This window comes from Aquarana catesbeiana, linkage group LG13 (assembly GCF_042186555.1).
Source record: "Aquarana catesbeiana isolate 2022-GZ linkage group LG13, ASM4218655v1, whole genome shotgun sequence".
In the NCBI taxonomy this organism is placed as follows: Eukaryota; Metazoa; Chordata; class Amphibia; order Anura; family Ranidae; genus Aquarana; species Aquarana catesbeiana.
This window is the reverse complement of record NC_133336.1, coordinates 189,825,811-189,836,201: the sequence shown is the minus strand read 5'-3', so window position 1 is coordinate 189,836,201 and position 10,391 is coordinate 189,825,811. Positions and strand designations below refer to the sequence as shown.

The window sequence follows — 10,391 nt, the reverse complement described above, 5'->3', positions numbered from 1 at the left end:
TCCCCTTCTGCGGCCGACTGTTTGCTTTCAGATAAAAGTGGTCTCTGTGGAGGATTCGCCGCAAGATCACTTTTATGAGAGGGGCCCCCCCCCCCGCCGCTGCTTACCGGAGCCATCGGCAGCGACGGAGGCGATCGGATCGTCTCCCTTTTAGGCATGGAGACGAGTGAGGGGAAGATGGTCTCCACCCGTCTCCATAACAATGCAGGGCGGAAGCGTCATCAAAACGTCAATCCCGCCCATAGCTCTTAAAGGGACATTTTTTTTTTAATAATTTTTTTAAATGACAATTTTTTTTTTTATTGCATTTAAATGTAAATATGAGATCTGAGATTTTTTTGACCCCAGATCTCATATTTAAGAGGACCTGTCATGCTTTTTTCTATTACAAGAGATGTTTACATTCCTTGTAATAGGAATAAAAGTGACACATTTTTTTTTTAAAAAGAACAGTGTAAAAATAAACGCGAAAAAATACGCGAGTAGCGCCCGCATATGAAAACGGTGTTCAAACAAAACGTGAGGTATCTCAGCGATCGGTAGAGTGAGAGCAATAATTCTAGCACTAGACCTCATCTGTAACTCAAAACATGTAACCTGTAGAATTTTTTAAATGTTGCCTATGGAGATTTTTAAGGGTAAAAGTTTGTCGCCATTCCACGAGCGGGCGCAATTTTGAAGCGTGACATGTTGGGTATCAATTACTCGGCGTAATATTATCTTTCACAATATAAAAAAAAATTGGGCTATCTTATTTTTTAATTCAAAAAAGTGTATATTTTCCAAAAAAAGTGCGCTTATAAGACTGCTGCGCAAATACGGTGTGGCGGAAAGTATTGCAACGACCACCATTTTATTCTCTAGGGTGTTAGAAAAAAAATGTATAATGTTTGAGGGTTCTAAGTCATTTTCTAGCAAAAAAAAAAAAAAGTTTCTAACTTAAAGCGGGGGTTCACCCACACCGCCAAAAAAAAAAAAAATATTAAAAGCCAGCAGCTACAAATACTGCAGCTGCTGACTTTTAATACATGGCCACTTACCTGTTCCAGGGTCCAGCGATGTCGGCAGGGGACGCCGAGAACCCGCTCGGTTCTTGGCAGCTGCCGCCACCATCCTAGGTGAGGGAATCAGGAAGTGAAGCATTGCGGCTTCACTTCCCGGTTCCCTACTGCGCGAGTCGCGCTGCGCGTCCCAAGTGGTCCCCGCTCTCTCCTGGGAGCTGTGTGTTCCCAGCAGACAGTGCGGTCGGGAGTCTATGCCGGAAGTGGGTGCAAATACCTGTCTTAGACAGGTATCTGCACCCCCCCCCTCCCCCCTGAAAGGTGCCAAATGTGACACCGGAGGGGGGGGAGGGTTCCGAAAAGCGGAAGTTCCATTTTTGTGTGGAACTCCGCTTTAATGAAAAACTTTAACTTAATGGTTAATGCAAAATCGTGTCCCATTAACTTCAATGCAAAAACGCCCCCTAGTGACTTCAATGCAGAATCATGTCCCATTAATTTTATTGCAAAATCGGGTCCTATTGACTTCAATGCAAAAACGCCCCCTGGTGACTTCAATGCAAAATTGCATCCTATTGACATCGATGCAAAAATATCGGCCACATTAATTAAATTTACATTTTTATTTTTTTTTAAAACTATCCGTTTCGGTTTCAGCAAAGTGCATCCTGAATTTTCGGTTTTAGTTTTGGCACCAGAATTTTCATATTGGTGCAGGATCAAAAAGTCTTTTTTTCTGTACTTGCTGAAAGTGTTCGTAGCCTGCAAAAGATAAACGAATGCAGCGGTCACATCTCAGGAGCGGAATGCTGCAATAGATCACATTTTGGTCTTTGGGTTTAGACATCCTTTAGGATATTGTACTGTGTGTGTGTCCATTTTAGCATCTTATCTGCTTTGCTCCAGTCTTACAATTAGCGCTACAGAACTGGATTATGTCTAAAACAATAAAACGGGGGGGGAGGCACTCCAAGGCCGGACCACCGGAGACTCCACTTTAGTGTCTGTAGGAAATGCTGTTCTTGCTGGTCCTGGTAGGTCCATTTTTCCCCACAGCCTCTCATACCGGGACCAGAGTAGATAAGGCAATCCGGCCGCTACGGCAAACCAAACCGGTATCCATATCAGCCTGCTATTTAAAACGTTCCAAAAGCAGAAACCAAAAAGACATCTGTTCCTTTAGTTAGGGGGGGGCTCCTTTGTGCACCTCTCTGATTTAGTTTCACTGCTTCAATCAGAACCTTGACTTCTACTTGTGAGCTAAGCCCCCAGTTACCGGTCAGTCTTCTGTCCAATGAGAGCGCCCCTGAAAGTGTCAGGTCACCTTTATAGATTAAATGTAAAGGTGATCTAAGGGCCAGTTTACACCTGAATTCTGTGTGTATTTCACGCTCCATGGTAGAAAACGCACTGCAGTTGTGATCTGCAGCGGGTGTCAGTATTAAGTTAACAACGCTCCCAAACTCAAGTTGCAAACGCAGCGTGTTTAATCCGAATCAGATTGCAAGGTACAGAAGGAACGTGCGATATGGTTGCTGTGAGTTTCCAAAAGTAGTGTGTGCAAAAATGATTGGGCCAAAAACGCACCGAGCAGAACTGCATGTGAAACGCACAGCTCGTTGCAGCACGATTCCCGGGTGTGGACCGGCCCCAACACCCTCCCTGCTTCCCACTCTACTTCACCTCTGGTGCTGCTGAGCTTGAAGTGCGTTTCTCCTTCTTCTTTCTGTGTTGGATCAGAGCGATGCACTGTGGCGGCGCTGACCAATCAAGAGTCGCTCTGATCTGTCCTGGAAGCGCAGGGAAGAGGGAGAAGAGCAGGGAATTCCAATCCCTGGACCGTTGGATTGGCTGCGTGGGCACTGACAGCTCAGCGTTCCTGCAGGTAAGTACAGCATAGGGGGAGTGTGTACACGGTTAGTTCCCCTTTACGTTTTTTTCTGTAAAAGTGAAATATCCCCTGAAGCACTTTTACTGGACAGGGAGTAACCCAGAAAGTAACAAAAGTGGAACCAGAATCAGAGGGGTGCACGGAGGAGACATGTCAGGGTAATAAAGGTGAAGGCCTCGCAGTACCCACGCTCTTCTAAAATTAGTTTCAGTATAAAAGCAACAATATAAAATCCTCTAAAATTTCCTCCTATGCTCCTCTGTATCTCTTCCTGTTCAGACGTGGAGATCTGCCCACAGAACACAATGAGCGGTCGTGGCGTTCCTCTATGGAGGTGTGCGGATCAATACGTAGCTTCATCCATGTTGTCATCGCTGTCGCCGCCAAACTCCTCCCCGTTATCGAAATAAGACATGATGTAGTCGGTCTCCTACAGAAGCAGAGGAGAGAGATTAGGAACATTGGAGGATGAAAAGAGGCAGAACCGCTATTATTGTCTGTGTCCCCAGTAGGGGGGATTGGTGCTCACTTCCTGTCCTTGTGAGACCGATAAATCCAGTCATGGGGAATAGAAAGTGAGGGCAACCTACCCCAACAGGAATAGCGTTCCGTATATACTCGAGTATAGGCCAATCCAAATATAAGTTGAGGCACCTAATTGTACCACAAAAAACTGGGAAAACGTATTGACTTGAGTATAAGCCTAGGGTGAAAAATGCAGCAGCTACTGGGTAAACAATGCCCATCTGCAGCCTCACTGTGCCCATCTGCAGCCTCACTGTGCCCATTTGCAGCCTCACTGTGCCCATCTGTATCATCAGTGCCCATCTGCAGCCTCACTGTGCCCATCTGCAGCCTCACTGTGCCCACCTGTATCCTCACTGTGCCCATCTGCAGCCTCTCTGTGCCCATCTGCAGCCTCTCTGTGCCCATCTGCAGCTGTACCTTAGATAACTAAAACAGCAGGTGTCTCCCGCTGTGTCATGCAGTCTGTTTGGCGGCCGTCCGTTGTAACAAAGCCCCGCCTCTTCCACGTCCAGGATAGAGGAACACTGATACAGTTTCCCAGCATTGTATTGGTGTTCCTCTATCACGGACGAGGAGGAGGCGGGGCTTTGTTACAACGGACGGCCGCCGAAAGACTGCATGACACAGCGGGAGACACCTGCTGTTTTAGTTATCTAAGGTACAGCTGCAGATGGGCACAATGAGGCTGCACCCTCACTCGAGTATAAGCCGAGGGGGGGTTTTCAGCCTAAAAAATGTGCTGAAAAACTTGGCTTATACTCGAATATATACGGTAATAAAAACCAGTAAAATGCATTTAAACAGTATTAGAGACAGAAGACAGATGATTCCTGGAATCAGGGAGGTGAATCCAGAGGACGAGCTTCTTAAAGAACCAAACGGACTGCCAGTGTCTCACAGAGGTAATGAGGAGACGGAGAAAGCTAAACCACAAGCACTCAACCCATAAACAGATCACAGGCAAAATGCAATCAGACTGGCTCTGTGGCTTATGATCGCTGTGAGCCAATCACACGTTAGCAGGTGAGCACCAAGGACCGGCCACCACTGACATCAGACATGGAGAGGAAGGACCCATCACATCACATGGCTGGCTAGAAGATAGTTGAATTTTTGAAGCATGTATTCTGTAGAATTCTTGATGTATGGTGAAGGGGAGCGAGGGGGGGCAAGGGCTTCAAGGAGAGTCCGGGGAAAAGGGGGAGGGGGGGGAGAATAGCTGGAGTATTGCCTTAAATACAGTACTGTTTGAACAGTTCTCTTACCTCCTCGTGCTCCTCTTCATCATAGTCTTCCTCTTCCTCCTGATCCTCCTCTTCCTCTTTCTTTTCTTCTTCCTCCTCAGAGCTCACTTCCTCCTCTTTTTTCTCAAGATTCTACAAAAAAAATTAAAAAAGACAACACCTTTATGTCACCCGAAACAGGACCCTTCCCAACAGGCCACAGAGGGCCCCATGTACTTATACGTCACCCGAAACAGGACCCCTTCCCAACTGGCCACAAAGGGCCCCATGTACCTTTATGTCACCTGAAACAGGACCCTTCCCAACAGGCCACAGAGGGCCCCATGTACCTTTATGTCGCCCGAAACCAGGCCCTTCCCAACTGGCCACAGAGGGCCCCATGTACTTTTATGTCACCCAAAACAGGACCCTTCCCAACAGGCCACAGAGGGCCCCATGTACTTCTATGTCACCCGAAACAGGACCCTTCCCAACAGGCCACAAAGGGCCCCATGTACCTTTATGTCACCCGAAACAGGACCCTTCCCAACAGGCCACAAAGGGCCCCATGTACTTCTATGTCACCCGAAACAGGACCCTTCCCAACAGGCCACAGAGGGCCCCATGTACCTTTATGTCACCCGAAACAGGATCCTTCCCAATAGACCACAGAGGGCCCCATGTACCTTTATGTCACCCGAAACAGGATCCTTCCCAATAGACCACAGAGGGCCCCATGTACCTTTATGTCACCCGAAACAGGATCCTTCGCAATAGACCACAGAGGGCCCCATGTACTTCTATGTCACCCGAAACAGGACCCTTCCCAACAGGCCACAAAGGGCCCCATGTACTTCTATGTCACCCGAAACAGGACCCTTCCCAACAGGCCACAGAGGGCCCCATGTACTTCTATGTCACCCGAAACAGGACCCTTCCCAACAGGCCACAGAGGGCCCCATGTACTTCTATGTCACCCGAAACAGGACCCTTCCCAACAGGCCACAAAGGACCCCATGTACTTATATGTCCCTCGAAACAGGACCCCTTCCAACAAGCAAGAGAGGGCCCCATGTACTTTTATGTCATCCTCAATAGGACCCCTTCCAACAGGCCACAGAGGGCCCCATGTAGTTTTATGTCACCCTCAACTGGACCCCTTCCAACAAGCCAGAGAGGGCCCCATGTACTTATATGTAATCTATAAAGCTACACCCCTCACTGTGAAGTCTCAAACTTTTTTATTTCCTTATAGTCTTGACCCCCCACTGGTTGTGATTTGTGACTGGTTTTATGTAAAAATTCCCTAAAATAGCCACCCCCTCCCCTTTTTTTAGAGAGAGAAAAAATGCTGCTTCCAAAGTTTGACACCTCAAACCTTTTTGTTTCCTTATAGTTCTGTACCCTCACTGGTTAGGATTTGTGAACGATTTTACCTGGAAATTCCCATTTCTCAAGGAAAATACTGCTTCCATCCCTCATAACTCACTGGTTATGATTTGTGACCGATTTTATGTGCAAACTCCCTGGCACTCCCACACTGCAGTACTCTGTGCTGACAGAGCTGAGTAACAGCCACACCCCTCAGTGTGGAGTTTGAAGTCTTTTTTATTCCCTGATAGTCCTGTACCACAGCTGGTTATAATTTCTGACCGATTTTATACAGAAATTCCTTAAAATACCCCTTTTCTCTGTGAAAATGCTGCTTCCAGCCCTCACACTGCAGTGCTCTATGCTGACAGAGCTGAGTAACAGCCACACCCCTCAGTGTGAAGTTTGACATCTCAAACCTTTTTGTTTCCTGATAATCCTGTACCACAGCCGGTTATGATTTGTGACCGGTTTTATATAGAAAGTCTCTAAAATACCCCTTTTCTTTGTGAAAATGCTGTTTCCATCCCTTATGCTGCAGTGCTCTATACTGACAGAGCTGAGTAACAGCCACACCCCTCAGTTTGGAGTTTGAAGTCTTTTATTTTCTTTATAGTCCTGTACCACAGCTGGTTATGATTTGTGACTAATTTTATATGGGAATTCTCATAAAAACCCCTTTTCTCTGGTGAAAATGCCGTTTCCATCCCTTACACTGCAGTGCTCTATGCTGACAGAGCTGAGTAACAGCCACACCCCTCAGTGTGGAGTTTGACATCTCAAACCTTTTTATTTCCTGATAGTCCTGTACCACAGCTGGTTATGATTTGTGACCATTTTTATATAGAAATTCTCTAAAATACCCCCTTTTTCTGTGAAAATGCTGCTTCCAGCCCTTACTGCCACATTTCTCAGCACAAAGAACTGCCGTGCAAGAGAAGGGGCCTGTCTGACCAAGTCTGTTACATTAACAACAACAGTGGTTCTAAGCTTAGCCATACACGTACAGATTCCATGCTAAACAGCACAGAAGGAGGGATCTCCCCTGCCGTCTATTGTATTCTGGCAGAATACCCAAACAGCAACTGCATCCGATTTATCTTCAAGCACTGTTCAGCTGAGACTCTTCTACCTTTCCTTTGATTTTTAAATTGAAATCTATCGATCTGGGTGATTCCAAAAGGGTCACCCACATCTCGGCTGATTCAGCAGGAATCAGATGAAATTCAAGGTGTGTATGGCCCTTCCCATGGAGCTTACAATCTAAAGGGAGGAGGGAGGTGCTACAAAAGGTAATAGGGGATGATCTGATGGAGGTGACCCAAGTACAGTTCTTAGGTGGGGGGGGGGTAGACTTCCCTGAATAAATGAGTTTTTAGGCAATGCGTGAAAACTCATTTATTCAGGGAAGTCTACCCCACCATACTGAGGTAGGGAGTTCCAGAGGACGGCAGAGGTTCTGGAGAAGTCCTGAAGGCAAGCATGGTAGGAAGCTATGGTTATTACAAAGTCGATCAGACTGCATATCTATTTATGTGACATCATCTGCACTGTGACAGCCAAGCAACCAGCATTTTCGCAGCAGCCTCACTTTACTGCACCGTATTATATTGCACAGATGTATACCAACACTTATAAGTGGAGGAAAGAGAGAAGAATTGTTACTAAGTCAACAATCGCTGTCACAATATGAAGCTTGCGATATGAGAAGCGGCCCGCTCTCCTGTCTGGCAGCTGCATTGTGCGTGTGTATTGTCTGGGGGGATGATGAACAGTCTAATGATACGGCAATCATGGCTGCCGGGAGGAGGCTGAAAGGAAAATGTGACAGGAGAAATTGTGGCAATTGTTATTGTCAGCCCATTTATTCCCACGCTTACTAGAACAGGTCCGGGTCCCCGCGTACAATATACTCAGACATGGAATGCTGATGTGCGTTTATTTTTCTTTTTATTCTAAAGAAAATGTAGAGTCACGGGACGCACGCTGGGGACAACACAAGTGGCTGCGTTCGTCTCTAACCTAGCTGGGCCGAATATTCCCGCTAAGAAGAAAACTGATTAGGTCATCTTTCTGCTCTCTCCCCCTATCAGCAGGTCCCCCAGCCTGCTGACTACTAAGAAGAAGACTGATTAGGTTGTCTCTCTGCTCTCTCCTCCTATCAGCAGGTCCCCCCAGCTTGCTGACTTCTAAGAAGAAGACTGATTGGGTCATCTCTCTGCTCTCTCCCCCTATCAACGGGTCCCCCAGCTCGCTGACTGCTAAGAAAAACTCTGATTAGGTGATCTCTCTGCTCTCTCCTCCTAAAAGCAGGTCCCCCAGCCTGCTAACTACCAAGAAGAAAACTGATTAGATCATCTTTCTGCTCTCTCCTCCTATCAGCAGATCCCCCAGCCTGCTGACTACTAACAAGAAGACTGATTAAGTTGTCTCTCTGCTCTCTCCTCCTATCAGCAGATCCCCCAGCCTGCTGACTGCTAAGAGGAAGACTGATTAGGTCATCTCTCTGCTCTCTTCTATCAGCATGTCCCCCAGCCTGCTAAAAAGAAGACCGATTAGGTCATCTCTCTGCTCTCTCCTCCTATCAGCATGTCCCCCAGCCTGCTGACTTCTAAGAAGAAGACTGATTAAGTCAACCCTCTGCTCTCTCCTCCCATCAGCAGGTCCCAACCCTGCTGACTGCTAAGAAGAAGACCGATTAGGTAAGCCATCTGCACTCTCCCCCAGCCTGCTGACTGTTAAGAAGAAGACTGATTGGGTCAGCCCTCTGCTCTCTCCCCCAGCCTGCTGACTGCTAAGAAGAAGACTGATTGGGTCAGCCCTCTGCTCTCTCCCCCAGCCTGCTGACTGTTAAGAAGACTGATTAGGTCAGCCCTCTGCTCTCTCCCCCAGCCTGCTGACTGCTAAGAAGAAGACCGATTGGGTCAGCCCTCTGCTCTCTCCCCCCAGCCTGCTGACTGCTAAGAAGAAGACCGATTGGGTCAGCCCTCTGCTCTCTCCCCCCAGCCTGCTGACTGCTAAGAAGAAGACTGATTGGGTCAGCCCTCTGCACTCTCCCCCAGCCTGCTGACTGTTAAGAAGAAGACTGATTAGGTCAGCCCTCTGCTCTCTCCCCCAGCCTGCTGACTGCTAAGAAGAAGACCGATTAGGTCAGCCCTCTGCTCTCTCTCCCAGCCTGCTGACTGCTAAGAAGAAGACCAATTAGGTCAGCCCTCTGCTCTCTCTCCCAGCCTGCTGACTGCTAAGAAGAAGACCAATTAGGTCAGCCCTCTGCTCTCTTCCACAGCCTGCTGACTGCTAAGAAGAAGACTGATTAAGTCAACCCTCTGCTCTCTCCTCCCATCAGCAGGTCCCAAGCCTGCTGACTACTAAAAAGAAGACCGATTAGGTCAGCCCTCTGCTCTCTCCCCCAGCCTGCTGACTGCTAAGAAGAAGACCGATTAGGTCAGCCCTCTGCTCTCTCCCCCAGCCTGCTGACTGCTAAGAAGAAGACTGATTCAGTCAGACCCGGCTTTTTCTAGCACTTTTTGTTTACAAGTTTAAATCAGTATTTTTTGCTAGAAAATTACTTAGAACCCCCAAACATACAATCATTTATAGCAGGACGCACGCTGGGGATAAAATAAGTGGCTGTGTTCCTTTCTAACCTAGCTGGGCCGAATACGCCCATCAAGAAGAAGACTGATTAGGTCATCTTTCTGCTCTCTCCTCCTTCAAGCAGGTCCCCCAGACTGCTGACTGCTAAGAAGACTGATTAGGTCATCTCTCTGCTCTCTCCCCCTATTAACAGGTACCCCAGCTTGCTGACTTCCAATGCCGCGTACACACGACCGGACTTTCTGGCAGAAAAGGTCCGACGGAATCATTCCGTCGGACATTCCGATCGTGTGTGGGCTTCATCTGACATTTTCTTTCTAAAATTCTGGCGGACCTAGAAATAGAACATGTTTCAAATCTTTCCGACGGATTCAGATCCTATCGGGAAAACATCTGTATGCTAGTCCGACGGACCAAAAACTAAGCAAGGGCAGCTTGCTATGAACTTCCTTTTTCTAGTCCGGTCGTATGTCATCGCGTTCTAAACGATGGACTTTGGTGTGATCGTGTGTAGGCAAGTCCGTTTCAGCGGAACTCCGTCCGAAAGACCGACAGAGTCTACTCTGACGGAAAGTCCGGTCGTGTGTACGCGGTATAAGAAGAACACTGATTAGGTCATCTCTCTTCTCTCTCCTATTAGCGTGTCCCCCAGCCTGCTAAGAAGAAGACTGATTAGGTCATCTCTCTGCTCTCCCCTCCTATTAACAGGTCCTCCAGCATGCTGACTACTAAGAAGAAGACTGATTAGGTCATCTCTCTGCTTTCTCTTATTAGCGTATC

At 47.5% G+C, this 10,391-nt stretch overlaps 1 protein-coding gene across 1 annotated transcript in view; it reads right to left on the bottom strand.

Moving 5' to 3' along the window:
- Positions 1 to 1,609: 1,609 nt before the first annotated feature.
- Positions 1,610 to 10,391, bottom strand: part of POLR3GL (RNA polymerase III subunit GL) — a 52,009-nt gene continuing 43,227 nt past the window's right edge. Inside the window, exons 8-9 of the mRNA XM_073608651.1 lie at positions 4,686 to 4,796; positions 1,610 to 3,322 (exon numbers count right to left, since the gene is read on the bottom strand). Coding sequence (XP_073464752.1) covers positions 3,236 to 3,322; positions 4,686 to 4,796 — 198 coding nt within the window. The 3' untranslated portion in view covers positions 1,610 to 3,235. The remainder of the gene's footprint in view (positions 3,323 to 4,685; positions 4,797 to 10,391) is intronic.